The 18,560-nt window shown below is 62.7% G+C and overlaps 2 protein-coding genes across 10 annotated transcripts in view; one reads left to right on the top strand and one right to left on the bottom strand.

Annotated features, from left to right (window-relative positions):
• Nucleotides 1-2,338: 2,338 nt before the first annotated feature.
• Nucleotides 2,339-14,003, top strand: LOC115642640 (protein mono-ADP-ribosyltransferase TIPARP-like). Of its 4 annotated transcripts, none has more exons than XM_030546299.1 (6): nt 2,339-2,724; nt 8,998-9,606; nt 10,844-10,880; nt 11,415-11,602; nt 11,689-11,934; nt 12,968-13,508. In XM_030546299.1, exons 2-6 carry the CDS (start codon nt 9,035-9,037, stop codon nt 13,416-13,418), a joined length of 1,494 nt encoding a protein of 497 aa, XP_030402159.1. In that variant the 5' UTR covers nt 2,339-2,724; nt 8,998-9,034; the 3' UTR covers nt 13,419-13,508. The 4 variants fall into 4 exon arrangements, with proteins under 4 accessions (XP_030402159.1, XP_030402157.1, XP_030402160.1 ...); XM_030546297.1 differs by having other exon boundaries at nt 10,844-11,006; XM_030546300.1 differs by lacking the exon at nt 11,415-11,602 and having other exon boundaries at nt 12,968-14,003.
• A 2,820-nt stretch (nt 14,004-16,823) lies between these two features.
• CHD3 (chromodomain helicase DNA binding protein 3) overlaps nt 16,824-18,560 on the bottom strand; it is a 60,585-nt gene continuing 58,848 nt past the window's right edge. For all 6 annotated transcript variants that reach the window (XM_030546291.1, XM_030546294.1, XM_030546293.1 and 3 more), the window contains exons 39-41: nt 18,124-18,287; nt 17,759-17,876; nt 16,824-17,406 (exon numbers count right to left, since the gene is read on the bottom strand). In XM_030546291.1, coding sequence (XP_030402151.1) covers nt 17,303-17,406; nt 17,759-17,876; nt 18,124-18,287 — 386 coding nt within the window. In that variant the 3' untranslated portion in view covers nt 16,824-17,302. The remainder of the gene's footprint in view (nt 17,407-17,758; nt 17,877-18,123; nt 18,288-18,560) is intronic.

Raw genomic sequence — 18,560 nt, 5'->3', positions numbered from 1 at the left:
TAATCTTCACACAGGTGCTTGACTTTCGGCAGCTGAGTTGTGCCCTCTGTTTATATACAGTTAAACTGGTGCATGAAGAGAATAACTCCAATCCAATTTCATGCTTCAGGTCTTCAGCTAGCCACCAGCAGTGGTCAGGAAGGAATGTTTCTCCAATGCACAACTGGCCAGATATATCTGGGATTTTTTATATTTTTTTACTCTTTCTCTGCAGCCTCAGATGATGATCACAGCAGGACACCAGACAGGAAGATCAGCTGGCAGAGTATTTGAAGCCACTGGGATTTTGATGCGTAGAGGTGAGTCAGGACTGACCTGGGTTCTATTCCTGGATTGGCCACTGGGTGACCTTGGGTAAAGCTGCTCCACCGTTCCCTGCCTCAGCTTCCCCATCTGCTACAGTGCGAGAATGTGGAAAAGCCACTGAAGAGCTGATGATGAGATTGAGATGGTGTTAGGGTGAAATCTAATGCGAAATAACCACGGTGGCAAGATCGGCACTGACAAAGTGGAAAGCGTCTTATCTTGGTCTGAGAATAATTTCACACAGGTCGTAAATTTTCTTCTATTTGTACAGCCCCTAGTGCAGGCGGGGGGCATGATGGGGCCTGCTAGGTGTGTACAGAAATATCAGTACAAATCGTTTGGATCCTTCAAAACCGACTCCAACCTCATTCATCTTTCTTGTCATCTGTATAACCGGGGGGATTGTGCTTGAAATATTATCAGAGCTGGGGAGGAAATATTTTGGAGCCATTTCCTGTGAAGCCTGACCTAGCAGCTGGACTGGGCCAGGACTCCTGGGTCCTATTCCCAATGCTGCTGCTGGGATCCAGTTATAATCAACTTTTTTTACCCAAATCACCCTGTGGCACCCCAACAAAGGGGTTGTGATTAACGTACATTTTTTAAATTATTTCACCATAAAAATAGATTCCCCCCATCAAAACTGCGAAAAACTTATCAAAGAATACTTTTTTTCAGTAAAACTCCATTTGAAGTGAAATTGACTCCCCCGTCCCCAAAAACAGTGAAATTAAAAAGAAACAGGTTCATTTCCTTCCAGTGAAATTGACGCAAAGATCTGGTTTCATCTCAATTACTGTACATCTAAATTTGTGCATTTGAGGGACACTGGCCCAAAATAGCAGTGATTTGTCTCAATTGTTTTTAAATTCAACTTAAAGGTGCACATTTCGTTCTAATGAAATGGACTCGGAGAAGCCATGATCCGCTGAATTATTTTAAGTAGGTCTAAATTGGCACATTCCTTTCTAGTGAAATCGATTCCAGGAATCTGTGATCCACTAAATTATTTTAATTTTCATCTAAATTGGCACCTTTCTTTCTAGTGAAATCCACTCCAGGAATCTGTGATCCGCTGACTTATTTTAAGTAGATGTAAATTGGCACCTTTCTTTCTTGTGAAATCGACTCCAGGAATCTTTGATCCACTGTTAATTTTCATCTAAATTGGCACCTTTCTTTCTAATGAAATCCACTCCAGGAATCTGTGATCCACTGAATTATTGTAAGTAGATCTAAATTGGCACCTTTCTAGTGAAATCCACTCCAGGAATCTGATCCGCTGACTTATTTTAAGTAGATGTAAATTGGCACCTTTCTTTCTTGTGAAATCGACTCCAGGAATCTTTGATCCACTGTTAATTTTCATCTAAATTGGCACTTTTCTTTCTAGTGAAATCCACTACAGGAATCTGTGATCCGTGAAATTATTTTAAGTAGATCTAAATTGGCACCTTTCTAGTGAAATCCACTCCAGGAATCTGTGATCCATGAAATCATTTAAAGTAGATCTAAATTGGCACTTTTCTTTCTAGTGAAATCCACTCCAGGAATCTGTGATCCATGAAATCATTTAAAGTAGATCTAAATTGGCACTTTTCTTTCTAGTGAAATCCACTCCAGGAATCTGTGATCCGTGAAATCATTTAAAGTAGACCTAAATTGGCACCTTTCTAGTGAAATCCACTCCAGGAATTTGTGATCCATGGAATCATTTTAAGTAGATCTAAACTGGCACATAGTGAATTTGACCCAAAATTGATCCTCTCACAAAATCAAAACTAAATCCAGCGGTTTCTTTTGAGGGGAAATTGACACACACACACACACCCCCTCCAAATCAGTCAGGGTCTCAATTTCTTCTTAATTTAAGCCCACTCAGGCCTCATCTTCCTTCTCCTCCCCATGTGCCGAGAAAAGGAAAGCGAAACCCTGGCTGGCTGCCCAGGGTCCCAGAGGAGGAGCCAGCGAGGTCTGCTCTCACCATGACTCAGGTCAAGGGCTGGCCAGCCGGGGGAGGAGACCAGGAAGCGCTGGGGGGTACAAGGGGGGGGACTGCAGACACTTTTCTGCAAGCTGGGGACTGGCCCAGTGCTCGGCGCTGCGAGCCCCTGCGGGTGCGGGGACGAAGTGAAACTTACAAGAACTTTTTGTGATTGTTTGGGTCGCTTTTTGGTTTGGTTTTTGTTTTTTTTTTGGATCGTGGTTGCACTTGGCTTCTCCCAACGCCTGAGCCCTCATCAGCTCAGGACCAGGCAGGCTGGGCAGCGCCCCCCCCCCAAAAAAAAAATAGAAGAGAAGAGGAAAAAACTACAAGCAACAGGCACCCCCCCCCCGCCCTTGCAGGTGGAAGCTGGTCGGAGACAGGTGGGGTGCGGAGACCCGGCTGCTGTGAAGGCGGAGCTGACTGCAAAGGGGGTGAGTGGGGGGACAGCCCCCAAAGGGGGTTGATGGCTGGGGGCGGGGTCCTGCTCTGAGCGGAGGTATTGGGGCGGCTCTGGGCTGAGAACGGATGTGATGAGGTGAGAGTGGATGGTTTCCGGAAAGCTGGGAGCCAGGACTCCTGGGTTCTCTCCCCGGCTCTGGGAGGGGAGTGGGGGCTGGTGGTTAGAGCAGGGGGGCTGGGAGCCAGGACTCCTGGGTTCTCTCCCCGGCTCTGGGAGGGGAGTGGGGGCTGGTGGTTAGAGCAGAGGGGGCTGGGAGCCAGGACTCCTGGGTTCTCTCCTGGCTCTGGGAGGAGAGTGGGGGCTGGTGGTTAGAGCAATGGGGGGCTGGGAGCCAGGACTCCTGGGTTCTCTCCTGGCTCTGGGAGGGGAGTGGGGGCTGGTGGTTAGAGCAGGAGGGGCTGGGAGCCAGGACTCCTGGGTTCTCTCCTGGCTCTGGGAGGGGAGTGGGGGCTGGTGGTTAGAGCAGGGGGGGCTGGGAGCCAGGACTCCTGGGTTCTCTCCCTGGCTCTGGGAGGGGAGTGGGGGCTGGTGGTTAGAGCAATGGGGGGCTGGGAGCCAGGACTCCTGGGTTCTTTCCCCGCCCCATGCACTCTGATCTCTCTGCACCACTGTTTCCTCTTCCCCCCCTTCTGCCTATTTGTCGGTAGAAACCCAGCTGCTTTCTTCCGAGATCTGCTCCGCCCCCGGCTGGGGCTGCTGATCAAACTGTGGCCCGGGGAGGGGTGGGGGGATATTTCCAGACCCTGCCTCAATTCGGTGTGTCCTGACCCTGCCGCTCCCTGCAGCTGTGCAAACCTAGTTAAGGGGGGGGGGTCACTGAATTACCCCCCTCCACATTTTCCCCATTTGATCCGGCCACCCTGAGTCTCAAAACTCTAGCTGGACCCCCACTTTTCATCCGCAGACTTCCGAGGGGGTCAGGCTGGTTATCCCACATTTCGGGGTTGGAGGGAAACTGAGGCACGGCACAGGGGAGGGGAAAGCCTTGCAGCGGGGAAGCGGGGCTCAAATCTCGGAATAACACTCCGCTGCAAAGATTTGTTTCTGGGTTCGACCCTTTAAAGAACAACCCCCCACTTCTTGTCAGCGCAGACCTGAGGTCTTCCCAGGACCAGGGAAATGATTCATTTCCCAACTGTGGAGAGAGGGGAGGGCTTGAGTTTCGAGACTGTTTATGAATCAGTAGGTCAGGCTCCCAGCTCTAACCGCTAGACCCCACTTCCCTCCCAGAGCCAGGGAGAGAACCCAGGAGTCCTGGCTCCCAGCCCCTCCTGCTCTAACCCACCAGCCCCCACTCCCCTCCCAGAGCTGAGGAGAGAACCCAGGAGTCCTGGCTCCCAGCCCCCCCTGCTCTGACCCACCAGCCCCCACTCCCCTCCCAGAGCCGGGGAGAGAACCCAGGAGTCCTGGCTCCCAGCCCCCCCTGCTCTCACCCACCAGCCCCCACTCCCCTCCCAGAGCTGGGGAGAGAACCCAGGAGTCCTGGCTCCCAGCCCCCCTGCTCTGACCCACCAGCCCCCACTCCCCTCCCAGAGCCGGGGAGAGAACCCAGGAGTCCTGGCTCCCAGCCCCCCCTGCTCTGACCCACCAGCCCCCACTCCCCTCGCAGAGCCAGGGAGAGAACCCAGGAGTCCTGGAGAACCCAGGAGTCCTGGCTCCCAGCTCCCCCTCTAACCCACCAGCCCCCACTCCCCTCCCAGAGCTGGGAGAGAACCCAGGAGTCCTGGCTCCCAGCCCCCCTGCTCTAACCCGGCAGCCCCCACTCCCCTCCCAGAACAGGGAGAGAACCCAGGAGTCCTGGCTCCCAGCCCCCCCCTGCTCTAACCACCAGCCCCCACTCCCCTCCCAGAGCCGGGGAGAGAACCCAGGAGTCCTGGCTCCTAGTGCCCACTCCCAAACAGGTCCTATATTGCTTTCCCCAGCCCCCTAAAATACCCCCACTATGGAGCCATCTCCGTAAGTAGTGGAATGGATCTGGGGGGTGATACCTGTACCCCTCATATCTTCTTGGGGGTGGGGGGTGTCTGATGTTAATCCTGGGCCCATTGGCCTCCTCTGGAGGTGGCTTGCGGGAGCCAGGGCGAGACCCTACACCGACAAATGGCCTGGGTGGAGGAGAGGAGCAGGGTCTGGTGGGTCAGAGCAGTGGGGCTGGGAGCCTGGACTCCTGGGTTCTCTCTCCGGCTCTGTGAGGGGAATGGGGGCTGGTGGGTTAGAGCAGGGGGGCTGGGAGCCCGGACTCCTGGGTTCTCTCCCCGGCTCTGGGAGGGGAGTGGGGGCTGGTGGGTTAGAGCAGAAGGGGGCTGGGAGCCAGGACTCCTGGGTTCTCTCCCCGGCTCTGGGAGGGGAGTGGGGGCTGGGAGCCAGGACTCCTGGGTTCTCTTTCTGGCGCTGGGAGGGGAGTGGGGGCTGGTGGGTCAGAGCAGGGGGGGCTGGGAGCCAGGACTCCTGGGTTCTCTTTCTGGCGCTGGGAGGGGAGTGGGGGCTGGTGGGTCAGAGCAGGGGGGGCTGGGAGCCAGGACTCCTGGGTTCTCTCCCCGCCTCTGGGAGGGGAGTGGGGGCTGGTGGGTTAGAGCAGGGGGGGCTGGGAGCCAGGACTCCTGGGTTCTCTACCCGGCTCTGGGAGGGGAATGGGGGCTGGTGGGTTAGAGCAGGAGGGCTGGGAGCCAGGACTCCTGGGTTCTCTTCCTGGCACTGGGAGGGGAGCAGGGGCTGGTGGGTTAGAGCAGGGGGGCTGGGAGCCAGGACTCCTGGGTTCTCTCCCCAGCTCTGGGAGGGGAGCAGGGGCTGGTGGTTAGAGCAGAGGGTGGAGGTTTGGAGCCAGGACTCCTGGGTTCCATTCCAGCCATTTCCAGCTCTGCCTGGCAATAGCTGGGAATTGCTGAATCACAAGTCCCGTTTGCGGTGACACTTGCAGCTCCCTGGCGCCTGGGGGTGTCGGGGGATGAGGCCTGTTCTCTCGGGGCTGATCCGGGGCCCGTAGCTCATATCCCAGCTCCTTCCCCCACATGGGGGGCTGGGAAATGCGATGGACCGGTGACCCCGTCCTGTGGCCCTCAGGGTTGCTACTTTTGGGGAGGGCAGGGGAAACAAACTGCCTGGGCTCGGTTCTCAATGAAGGAAAACGATACGTCCGGACAAGGAAGAGAGAGGTGATTTGGCCCTGCTGCAACGGGGACCCCGTGTCTCAGTTCTGGTGTGAAAGTTAAACTCCCCCCCGCAGTGAAAAACACAGCGATGTGTCTCGCCAGTTCACTGTGGTTTCGCCAAACTGTCCCATTGGGGGCAAAAAGCTTCCAAAAAAGTCAAAACTGGCTTGATGTTTTTTTGGGGGGGCAGAAAGGATCAAAGGAGGCTTCGAATTTCCTTCCACGAGACATGTTTAAAAATCGCCCAAACCTGTTAAAAACAATTGAAATCCGGCGTTTGGTTTGCACTGGCCTATTGTTATTTTATTTAACAATGGCCCAAACATTTATTCCGACCGACTTTTGGTCTGCGTCGTAGGCAGGGCCGCCCGGAGGATTCAGGGGGCCTGGGGTCTTCCCACCGCTGAATTGCTGCCGAAGACCCAGCACTTCGGTGGCGGGTCCCGGGGCAGAAGGACCCCCCGCCGCGGGTTTTCGGGGCACTTCAGTGGCGGATCCCGGAGTGGAAGAACCCCCCACCGCCGCTGAATTGCCACCAAAGACCTGGAGCGTAAGAAGAGTTTTCCGGAGTGAGTGAAGGACCCCGTTCCAGGAGCCCCAAAAAACTCTCATGGGGGCCTGGGGCAAATTGCCCCACTTGCCCCCCCCCCCCAAGCAGCCCTGATCATAGGCAGTTGAAAAACTGTCCAAACATTAAACACAAAGTGAAGATCTATTCAAAACCGCTCTGCGTTGGGCACTTCCGGGCACCTAATTTTTGTAACATTTGCTGACACTTTTTTTTTTTTAAAACCCTCAACATTGAAGCAGTTTTAACTCGTGCCGAAGCAGGGGCTTTTTACGACTCTCCAGTTCATCCAAAACTCCCCCCAAAGTTTCTTTAACTCCGAACGCTTTCAAAAAAGCCCTTTTTTTTTTAACTGCCTGTGATCTGCGAAACCCGCTACTCTAGTTCCGGTGTCGCCACTTGACCAAGGCCGCAGAAACGGTGGAGAAAATTCAGCAGAGGCACAGAAATCACAAAGAGGAGACGGAGGCCGTTTCTCTTCTGTTGGCTTAGCCCGCGTCTACGCTGGCCGCGTTGAAGTGGCGTTTTTTTCATACCCTTGGCCGACATGGCCACACTTTAAGGGTGGATCAAGTCAGCAGAATACGTGGGAAGAGCATCGAGGATTCAAAAAAACGCGGCAAAACGTATCTGCCCTCTTCAGCCGAGTGAGGAGAAGCCGGCAGGTGCCTGGATCACCGGAGATCAGACACACAGGACGCTGGAAAAAGCATCGGTTCAGGGGTTTTTTTGGATTTCCGCCGCACCGGCCTTTTCGAGAAGCCGACCTCAACTTTCAGGCGGGACCAGAAGCGGCAACGTTTCTTTCGACGCCACGAATCACAGACACTTTCCATTGTGACCCTTTTTTTTGGGGGGGGGGAGGTGTCTCCCCCCCACCCCTTTTAAATCAAAATGTGGAAACCCAAAGTGGCTTCAAGCCGGGACGGTTTTGTTTGGGAAAATGTCAGAACAGTCCCCCCGTCTGCCCCCCGCACACCGAGACGAAAAATGGGGTGAAACGACCACAAATTCGCAACCGATTTCGATGTCTCCAGCTGGGCCTTTTTCTTCCAGGGTGGGGGAGGTTTCAGCTGGAGAATTTCGCACGAAGAGATCTTGGCCATCTTTGTCTCTGATCTCTTCCTAAAACACGGGATTTACCCCAACTGTAGACATCAGTCCCGAATCCCACTCCCTCAAACACCCCAGACAGACCCTCGTTAGCCCTGGAGCTGGGGGCTGGGGGTGGGGGGAAGAGTCGTCACACCGGATCAGGCCCATCTTGCTCGGCATCCTGGCTCTGCCAGCGACCAGCACCGACTGAATTGTAGCTAGGAGCCAGGACTCCTGGGTTCTCTCCCTGGCTCTGGGAGGGGAGTGGGGGCTGGTGGGTTAGAGCAGGGGGGCTGGGAGCCAGGACTCCTGGGTTCTCTCCCTGGCCCTGGGAGGGGAGTGGGGGCTGGTGGGTTAGAGCAGGGGGGCTGGGAGCCAGGACTCCTGGGTTCTCTCCCTGGCTCTGGGAGGGCAGTGGGGGCTGGTGGGTTAGAGCAGGGGGGCTGGGAGCCAGGACTCCTGGGTTCTCTCCCCAGCTCTGGGAAGGGAGTGGGGGCTAGTGGGTCAGAGCAGGGGGGAGGGTGGGAGCCAGGACTCCTGGGTTCTCTCTCCAGCTCTGGGAAGGGAGCGGGGGCTGGTGGGTTAGAGCAGGGGGGCTGGGAGCCAGGACTCCTGGGTTCTCTCCCCGGCTGTGGGAGGGCAGTGGGGGCTGGTGGGTTAGAGCAGGGGGTGCTGGGAGCCAGGACTCCTGGGTTCTCTCCCCGGCTCTGGGAGGGCAGTGGGGGCTGGTGGGTTAGAGCAGGGGGGCTGGGAGCCAGGACTCCTGGGTTCTCTCCCCAGCTCTGGGAAGGGAGTGGGGGCTAGTGGGTCAGAGCAGGGGGGAGGGTGGGAGCCAGGACTCCTGGGTTCTCTCTCCAGCTCTGGGAAGGGAGCGGGGGCTGGTGGGTTAGAGCAGGGGGGCTGGGAGCCAGGACTCCTGGGTTCTCTCCCCGGCTGTGGGAGGGCAGTGGGGGCTGGTGGGTTAGAGCAGGGGGTGCTGGGAGCCAGGACTCCTGGGTTCTCTCCCCGGCTCTGGGAGGGGAGTGGGGGCTAGTGGGTCAGAGCAGGGGGGAGGGTGGGAGCCAGGACTCCTGGGTTCTCTCCCCGGCTCTGGGAGGGGAGTGGGGGCTGGTGGGTTAGAGCAAGGGGGGCTGGGAGCCAGGACTCCTGGGTTCTCTCCCCGGCTCTGGGAGGGGAGCGGGGGCTGGTGTGTCAGAGCAGGGGGGCTGGGAGCCAGGACTCCTGGGTTCTCTCCCCGGCTCTGGGAGGGGAGTGGGGGCTAGTGGGTCAGAGCAGGGGGGAGGGTGGGAGCCAGGACTCCTGGGTTCTCTCCCTGGCTCTGGGAGGGGAGTGGGGGCTAGTGGGTCAGAGCAGGGGGGAGGGTGGGAGCCAGGACTCCTGGGTTCTCTCCCCCAGCACTAACCACTGGTCACTCTGTCTCCCTGTTTTCCAGCTCTCCCCTGGAGGATCGGGCCGTGTCGAGACACCCCATGGCGGCCGGCAGTGATGCCCCCGCAGCCCTGCCGCCCGCCCGGCTCGCTCGCCTCAAACGCTCCCGCCGTTCGGCGTCCCACCTCCCCGTTGCGCTGCGGACGAAGGCCCTGGCGCAGCTGCTCCACCATCATTCCCCCGAGCCGGGCAGCACCACCACCACCACAGCCCCCGGCCTGCCCTCCCCAGCCCCAGCGCCCCCCGCCGGCGACCCCAACGGGGACAGGGTGGAGCTGGCGCTGTGGGAGGCGGAGGCGGCTCCGGAGCCGGCCCCCGAGGCCGGGCCTGGGTGCGAGGAGCTGACCTTGGACCACCTGCTGGAGATCGTGGCCCAGCTGGAGTACCACACCCACCCCGAGGACGGGGTGGAGATCTGCCCCCTCTTCCTCTTGGGCTGCTGCTTCTCCGGGGCCTGCTGCCCCCAGCACCACACCCTCCTGCCCTACCACTGGCAGCTGTGGCAGACGGCCAGCCTGCCCCCCGGCTGGCTGAGCGTCGGGCCCGAGGCCCACGAGACGCTGGAGCGGCTCTACAGCGACCCTGAGCGCACCCTCGTGCGGGCCTCCTACCGGTGAGTGCGCGGCGGAGGGGGGAGAGCCAGGACTCCTGGGTTCTCTCCCTGGCTCTGGGAGGGGATTGGGGGCTGGTGGGTCAGAGCAGGGGGCCTGGGAGGCAGGACGCCTGGGTTCTCTCCCCGGCTCTGGGAGGGGAGTGGGGGCTGGTGGGTTAGAGCAGGGGGCCTGGGAGCCAGGACTCCTGGGTTCTCTCCCTGGCTCTGGGAGGGGAGTGGGGGCTGGTGGGTCAGAACAGGGGGGCCTGGGAGCCAGGACTCCCGGGTTCTCTCCCCGGCTCTGGGAGGGGAGTGGGGGCTAGTGGTTAGAGCAGGGGGGTTGGGAGCCAGGACTCCTGGGTGGTTTGTTTAATGTCCCCAAGTTAGCTCAATTGGTGTCGGGGTGGGGGAGAGTCGCTGACAGGGCTGGGGCACGGTGAGGGGCTGGACATAGGGTGGGTAGGAAGGGGGTACACATGGGCGCAGATGGGGGGGTTCATTGGGGCACGGGAGGGGGGCAGGTTGGGGTCACCGGGGGTTGTAGTTCTCAACCAGGGGGCCAGGGCCCCGACCCCCCCACCACCCTGGGCTGCAGCCGATGCCTGAGCAATGAGGGGCCCCAGGCAGTTGCCCTGTTTGCAGCCCCCTAACGCCGGCCCCGTTCTTGGGGCACTGCTGGGCCAGAGCACGTTGGGGGGGGGCGAGATTGATGAACCCTTGACCAAGGGGCGCAATGGGCATTTGTGCGTGATCCTGGGGGCTCTGGGGTGGGTGTGGGGCAGTGTTTCAGGGCACAGGGGGGCTGGCAGTTGGGGACGGGGGGGCAGTGAGGCAGGGTCTGGAGGTCTGGGGGGCAGGGTTTGGGGGAACACAGGGTGGGTTTTGGGGGCATGGGGAGCAGCAGGGCAGGGTATGCGGGTTTGGGGGAGAGTGTGGGGCAGTGGTTGGGATTGGGGGCTGGCTGTGTGGGGGGAGCAGAGGGAAGTGGGGCAGGTTTTGGGGGAATAGGGAGCAGGTTTGGGGGAGAGTGTGGGGCAGTGGTTGGGATGGGGGGGCTGGCAGTGTGGGGGTAACGGGGCAGGGTTTGGAGGAATGGGGGCAGCAGGGCAGGCTGTACGGTGTGAAGGCACCGGCCGTTTAGGGGGAAGTGGGTATTGGGGGGCAATTGGGGGTGACGAGCGGGCCGGGGCAGGCCCCTGGCATGGGGGGCAGCCCCCAGTGACCCCCCCCGCTGACCCCATCTCCCCTCGGCCCGCAGAGGCGTCGCCTTCGACATCGACCTGGTGGCCATGCAGGTGCGCAACAGCCCCAGCTTCACCCGCGTGCGGCGCCTGGGCACCTCCCCGGCACCCGGCGCCCCCTTCGGCACCAGCCACGTCTACTACTGGCGGGCGCTCGGCGGCTGGCAGCCCTACAGCCAGGTGCGCCGGACGCCAGGGTCCTCCCGCCGCGGGCTGGGGCCCGGACGCCTGGGTTCTCTCCCCGGCTCTGGGAGGGGAGTGGGGGCTGGTGGTTAGAGCAGGGGGGCCGGGAGCCGGACTCCTGGGTTCTCTCCCCGGCTCTGGGAGGGGAGTGGGGGCTGGTGGTTAGAGCAGGGGGGCTGGGAGCCGGACTCCTGGGTTCTCTCCCTGGCTCTGGGAGGGGAGTGGGGGCTGGTGGTTAGAGCAGGGGGGCCGGGAGCCAGGACTCCTGGGTTCTCTCCCCGGCTCTGGGAGGGGAGTGGGGGCTGGTGGGTTGGAGCAGAGGGGGCTGGGTGCCAGGACTCCTGGGTTCTCTCCCCGGCTCTGGGAGGCGCGTGGGCCGCTGACCCCTCCCCTCTGTGCCCCCAGCCCTTCACCCAGAGCATCGAGGCGGCGCTGCGGCGCGGCCAGGAGGAGGCGCTGTGCAGCACGGCCAAGCACAGCTACCAGCTTAACCTGCGGGCCGGCTACCAGCGCAACCTGGCCACGGGCACCGTGCGCCCCCTGCGGGCCCGGCCTGCCTTCCGCGCCCCTGCCCTGCTGCTGCCGGAGCTACGGTAACACCCCCCCCGTCACACCGCACACCCCCACCCACCCCCGAGCCCGGCTCCCGGCCCCCTGACCCCCTGCCTTGCCCCCACAGGACGCTCTCCGGCAGCCTGTACCTGGGCCCCCCGCCGGCCCCGGGGCCCCCCCTGGCGCAGCCCTACCCCGAGACCTGGGTGCCGCTGACCCCCGAGCAGGACTGGCACCAGGCGCCCGTGGCGGTGGAGGAGCGCGGCTACCGGCTCATCTACGGGCTCTTTCACAAGAGCCTGCCCGAGTCGCGGTACCGCCTGGAGCGGGTCTGGCGGGTGCAGAACCCCTTCCTGTGGGACAAGTACAAGAGGTGAGCGCGCCCCCCAGCTCTGTCCGCTGCTGCCTGTGCCCCCCCTGTGCCCCTCAGATCTATCTGCTGCACCCTGTGCCCCCTGTGCCCCCCAGCTCTGTCCGCTGCTGCCTGTGCCCCCTGCACCCCCCGATCTATCTGCTGCTGCCTGTGCCCCCCGCGTGCCCTGTGCCCCTCAGATCTATCCGCTGCACCCCACACCCCCTGCACCCCCCAGCTCTATCCACTGCCACCTGCGCCCCCTGCACCCCACAGATCTATCCGCTGCCCCGTGCCCCCTGCATCCTCCAGCTCTATTCGCTGCACTCCCTGCGTACCCAGCTCTATCCATTGCACCAAGCACCCCCTGCGCCCTGCACTCCCCAGCTCTATCCCCTGCAGCCAACCCCTCCCCCTGGGCACGGAACCCCTTCCTGCGGGACAGGGACAAGTGGCGAGTGCCCCCGCCAGCCCTGTGCCCCCCCCCGCACCCTCCACCCCCCCAGCTCTAACTCCTGCATCCAGCACCCCCTACCTAACCTCTCCCCCTGGGCATTTCCTGGGTGTAGAACCCCTTCCTGTGGGACAGGGACAAATGGAAATGTGCCCAGCTCTAACCACCAGACCCCACTCCCCTCCCAGAGCCGGGGAGAGAACCCAGGAGTCCTGGCTCCCAGCCCCCCCTGCTCCAACCACTAGCCCCCACTCCCCTCCCAGAGCCAGGGAGAGAACCCAGGAGTCCTGGCTCCCAGCCCCCCCTGCTCCAACCACTAGCCCCCACTCCCCTCCCAGAGCCAGGGAGAGAACCCAGGAGTCCTGGCTCCCAGCCCCCCCTGCTCTGACCCACCAGCCGCCACTCCCCTTCCAGAGCCGGGGAGAGAACCCAGGAGTCCTGGCTCCCAGCCCCCCCTGCTCCAACCACTAGCCCCCACTCCCCTTCCAGAGCCAGGGAGAGAACCCAGGAGTCCTGGCTCCCAGCCCCCCTGCTCTAACCACGAGTCCCTAGAGCTGGGGCGAGAACCCAGGAGTCCGGTGTCCCCCCCCCCCGCTGCAGGAAGCAGAGCCACATGAGCCGGCAGATGTCCCCGGAGCAGCGGCTGCGGAACGAGCGTCACCTCTTCCACGGGACGTCGGCGGGCGCGGTGCCGGCCATCTGCAAACACAACCTGGACCCCCGGCTGTCGGGGAAACACGCCGCCCTCTACGGGCAGGGCAGCTACTTCGCCCGCCGGGCCAGCTACTCCCACCGCTACGCGCCCCCCGCCGAGGCCGGCCTGCGCCACGTCTTCCTCTGCAAGGTGCTGGTGGGGCGCTCGGCCCTGGGGCAGCCGGCCCTGCGCCGGCCCCCGGCCCTGGACCCCGGCGACCCGGCCAGCGACCTGTACGACTCGTGCGTGGACAGCCTGAGCGACCCCCAGATCTACGTGGTCTTCGACAACGACCAGTGCTACCCCTACTTCCTCCTCCAGTACCGCGAGCTGGAGGAGGTGGTGACGGTGGATTGACCGGGGGGGGCGGGGGAAGAACCCAGGAGTCCTGTTGCCGCTGGCGGAGTGAGGGGAGCAGCGTGATTGGTCTGGGTTGGGCCCAGCAGGAAGTGATGTCACTAGGCCCAACGCGTCTGCCCAGGGTCCAGCAGGAAGTGATGTCATTCTACAGCAGGCTGTGATGTCACTGGAGCGGACCCAGTCCTTCAGAGGTCCTGCAGGAAGTGATGTCATGCTACAGGGCTCCAGCAGGAAGTGATGTCGGCCAATGGGCTTGGCTGCCTGCAGGCCTTGATGTCACGGATGAAGGCTGCGCCTGGCCATGATGTCATTACGGAGCCAACCCACAGGGTGCAGGACTAGTGGGAGGCCCCGCCCACACTTACAAACCAGATTCTGATTGGGTGCAAACTGAGTCAACAAAGTGTGGGCAGCAGGGAGCCCCTCCCACTTTGCTAAACAAGCTCCCCATTGGTGGAGAGGGCTGCCACACAGCTCGAACCCAGCACCTGCCTCTGGGTGTCTGGTGCTGCTTTACCAAGCGGGGGGTGGAGCTGGGCCTGGCTCCGGCGCCCCCCAGCAATAAACCAGGTGCAGAGCTCAGGCCGTGACATCCGTGTGCTCTGTGGGGCGGGGCCCGAACAAACCGTGCCTCAGTTTCCCCACCTGGCTCCTTCTTTCCAGCCAGGGGCTGAGCCCTGCCCCCGGAGCAGAGCCGGGGGGGGGTGGGTGTTTCTCCCCCCTGCCCGCTCCACTAGCAGCTCATGGTTCCTGGCAGGGGCCCCGTTCCCCAAGCCAACTGAGCCCCCTCAGTCCAGCACCCGGGGGCTGCTTCCTTTCACCAACCCCCGGCTCCACCTGGCCCGTGGCCCCAGCCAGCGCCCCCCCTCTGCCCCGCTGGCTCTGGCGCTGGCCCCGTCCCAGTGTGTGGGGCAGGGCTCCAAGCTGGGTGCTATGGGGGAGAGGGGTGGGACTAGAGCACCACATGGGCCCCTGCCCGCTGGGGAGAGAACCCAGGCGTCCTGGCTCCCAGGCCCCCTCCTTTCACCCAGGCAGTCCTGCCTTTCTGCTCCAGTTTGGAGCCGTTTACACCTGGGGTTTCCTCTCCCCTAGGGCCCTCCCACCTGCACCCCCGTCCCCTCACCGCCGGGTGTTTGTGCCAGCGGGGGGCTCGGGCCTGCACACGCCAACCCCTGGATGCTGCTCACGGCCCGGGGCCCAGCCCCCTCTGTGCCGCCGTGGGCCCAGCCTCCCCCCGCGCCCGGTATGCCACGAGGGGGCCTGCGGCCGCTCCGGGCTGGATTCGGAGGCGACGCCAGCGCCGGCCGGGCGGGTTTGCCCGATTCAGCCCTGCTGGATGTCGGAACAGGCCCCCGCAGGAAATGGTTATGGGCTGCGTCTGCCCGGAGCTCCTGCAGGACCGGCTCTGTGGGGCAGGGGCGAGAGACGAGTGGGGGGGAGCAGCGGCGGGGGGGGCGACTGGTCAGAGTGAAGAGGGGTGCGGGGACAGATGGACAGACGGGGTCCCTGGGGCTCGATAGACAGATAGGAGGCAGGGGGACGGATACATGGGGTTAGCCAAGTAGGGGTGTGGGGACGGGAACAGGCAGGCGTGAGGGGACGAACAGCTGCATGGGGACAAGCGGGCGCACGGGGACCGGACAGGTGTGTGGGGACGGGAACAGGCAGGCGTGAGGGGATGAACAGGTGTGTGGGGACGGGAACAGGCAGGTGTGTGGGGATGGGAACAGGCAGTCCTGAGGGGACGAACAGCTGCGTGGGGACAGGCGGGCGCACGGGGACCGGACAGGTGTGTGGGGATAGGAACAGGTGTGTGGGGGATGGGAACAGGCAGGCGTGAGGGGATGAACAGGTGTGTGGGGACAGGGGAACAGGCAGTGTGAGAGGATGAACGGGTGTGTGAGGGGATGAACGGGTGTGTGGGGACGGGAACAGGCAGGTGTGAGGGGATGAACAGGTGTGTGGGGACGGGTGTGTGTGGGGACGGGAACAGGCAGTGTGAGAGGATGGACGGGTGTGTGTGGGGACAGGCAGGCGTGAGGGGATGGACAGGTGTGTGGGGACGGGAACAGGCAGGTGTGGGGATGAACAGGTGTGTGGGGACAGGTGTGTGTGGGGACGGGAACAGGCAGTGTGAGAGGGTGGACGGGTGTGTGTGGGGACAGGCAGGCGTGAGGGGATGGACAGGTGTGTGGGGACAGGCAGGCGTGAGGGGATGAACAGGTGTGTGGGGACGGGAACAGGCAGGCGTGAGGGGATGAACAGGTGTGTGGGGATGGGTGTGTGTGGGGACGGGGGAACAGGCAGGCGTGAGGGGATGAACAGGTGTGTGGGGATGGGTGTGTGTGGGGACGGGGGAACAGGCAGGCGTGAGGGGATGAACAGGTGTGTGGGGACGGGGGAACAGGCAGGTGTGAGGGGACGGGTGTGTGTGGGGACAGGCAGGCGTGAGGGGATGAACAGGTGTGTGGGGACGGGAACAGGCAGGCGTGAGGTGATGAACAGGTGTGTGGGGATGGGTGTGTGTGGGGACGGGGGAACAGGCAGGCGTGAGGGGATGAACAGGTGTGTGGGGACGGGAACAGGCAGGCGTGAGGGGATGAACAGGTGTGTGGGGATGGGTGTGTGTGGGGACGGGGGAACAGGCAGGCGTGAGGGGATGAACAGGTGTGTGGGGACGGGGGAACAGGCAGGCGTGAGGGGACGGGTGTGTGTGGGGACGGGGGAACAGACAGGCATGAACAGGTGTGTGGGGATGGGAACAGGCAGGTGTGAGGGGACGGACAGGTGTGTGGGGACAGGCTGGCGTGAGGGGATGAACAGGTGTGTGGGGACGGGTGTGTGTGGGGACAGGAACAGGCAGTGTGAGAGGATGGACAGGTGTGTGTGGGGACAGGCAGGCGTGAGGGGATGAACAGGTGTGTGGGGACGGGAACAGGCAGGCGTGAGGGGATGAACAGGTGTGTGGGGATGGGTGTGTGTGGGGACGGGGGAACAGGCAGGCGTGAGGGGATGAACAGGTGTGTGGGGACGGGGGAACAGGCAGGTGTGAGGGGACGGGTGTGTGTGGGGACGGGGGAACAGACAGGCATGAACAGGTGTGTGGGGATGGGAACAGGCAGGTGTGAGGGGACGGGTGTGTGTGGGGACGGGGGAACAGACAGGCATGAACAGGTGTGTGGGGATGGGAACAGGCAGGTGTGAGGGGACAGACAGGTGTGTGGGGACAGGCTGGCGTGAGGGGATGAACAGGTGTGTGGGGATGGGGTTGGTGAAGAGGGACAGGTGTGGGGGCTAGGGAGATCGTTGGGGAGCGGCTTCCCTCTGTGGGGGCACGGGGCCCCGCCCCGCTGCGGGGGGAGGGAGGCCCCCGTCCCCCCGCAAACACAGCCGGAGGCGGGCTCACGTAGCCAAGGAAACGGTGCCTTTATTCCGCGCAGTTTAAACAAGAAGTGATGCGAACTGGCGACAATCCGGAGTGACTCCCGGCGCCCTCCCACCCGCCCAGCCCCCCCCGAGCCACACCGCAGCGAGGTAGAACTGCCCCCCTGCCCCACTTTGGGATGGGAGGTCACCTTCCCAAGCCGGGGGGGCTGCCCCCCCAGTGGGGTGCTGAGGGGAGGGCCTGGGGGGCTGGCGGGGGGCTCCCATACAGTATGTGTGTATATATATATATATATATATTCATATTTATAGAGTAGCCGGCGGGGCGGGGGTCCCAGGGCAGGACCCCCCCGTCACCCGCCCAGGCTACATACCCACCCCCCAGGAAGTGGGGGGGGGGGCGGGGTCCCGTCTGGATAGAGCAGGTATCGTGCCCCCCCTGGGAAAGAAAGAGGGGGAGGGGCTGCCCCCTGCCCGCGGGAGGAAAGGGGTCCCCCTCAGTCGTCGATACAGATCACCTCGCCGGCCCGGGCCTCCTTCCTCTCCAGGGGGTCGGCGTCCCGCTCCCGCTTCACCAGCACCGGGGGGCCGTTGGTGGCGGCTGCGGGGAAGAGGGGGGAACTGGGGTGAAAAGAGAAAAACCCACCAGCCCCCACTCCCCTCCCAGAGCCGGGGAGAGAACCCAGGAGTCCTGGCTCCCAGCCCCACTGCTCTAACCCACCAGCCCCCACTCCCCTCCCAGAGCCGGGGAGAGAACCCAGGAGTCCTGGCTCCCAGCCCCCCCTGCTCTGACCCACCAGCCCCCACTCCCTTCCCAGAGCTGGGGAGAGAACCCAGGAGTCCTGGCTCCCAGCCCCCCCTGCTCTAACCCACCAGCCCCGACTCCCCTCCCAGAGCCAGGGGTAGTCCTGGCTCCCAGCCCCCACCACCGTACCCTGGACCCGGGGGCTGACCTGTGATGAAGGACCCAGCGGGCATCTGGCTGTAGTTGGCTCCCCCCGTGGGCAGGGCTCCGGCACTGAAGGAGCCCCCGAAGCTCTGGGGGGTGGCGTACGGGCCCGGTGGGAAGGCCTGGAAGAGAAGGTGGGGGGCAGTGAGCTCCGCAGGCGCACGGGGGGTGGGTCAGGGCATTATGGGGCCTGCGGGGCCAGGGCCAAGGCCCCCCAGTTATTACAAGGCCCACGGGGGTGTGGCTAAGCCTCCCCAGGCATTATGGTGCCCATGGGAGCAGGGCCAAGCACCCTCCAGTGGTTATGGGGCCCAGCCCCCAGTGGTTACAAGGCCCGCGGGGCTGTGGCCGAGCCCCCCCAGGCATTACCGGGGCCGTCTGCGTCTCGGTGCCCTTGTTGGCCAGGCGGCTAAGGATGCTGCGCTCCGACATCTGGAGGCGGGCGGCGATGGGCGGGATGCGGGACAGCGTGGCCGGCAGGCGCGTCACGTCGGCCTTCATGTCGCTCAGCAGCTCCTCCAGCTGGTTGAGCACTGGGGCGCGGAGAGACAGAGAGAGGGGGAGAGGCGTCAGGCGGGGCGCGGGGGCCGGGCCGGCTGCCCCGCGGTGGCCCCACCCCGCCAGGGCCGAGCCGGCCGGGACGCCCGAGGCAGAGCAGGGCCCTGCCCCGTCTCCCCCAACCTCCATGTCAGGTCGGCTCGAGTGGGGAGAGCCATTACTCCAGAGATACTCCGGGGATACTCAGGAGGAAGAATACTCCAGAGATACTCGGGGGATACTCAGGAGAAGATTACTCCAAAGATACT

Source organism: Gopherus evgoodei, unplaced genomic scaffold (assembly GCF_007399415.2).
Source record: "Gopherus evgoodei ecotype Sinaloan lineage unplaced genomic scaffold, rGopEvg1_v1.p scaffold_43_arrow_ctg1, whole genome shotgun sequence".
Lineage (NCBI taxonomy): Eukaryota > Metazoa > Chordata > Testudines > Testudinidae > Gopherus > Gopherus evgoodei.
Note: the sequence above shows the minus strand (reverse complement) of the source record. Positions and strands in the feature narration are given on the sequence as shown.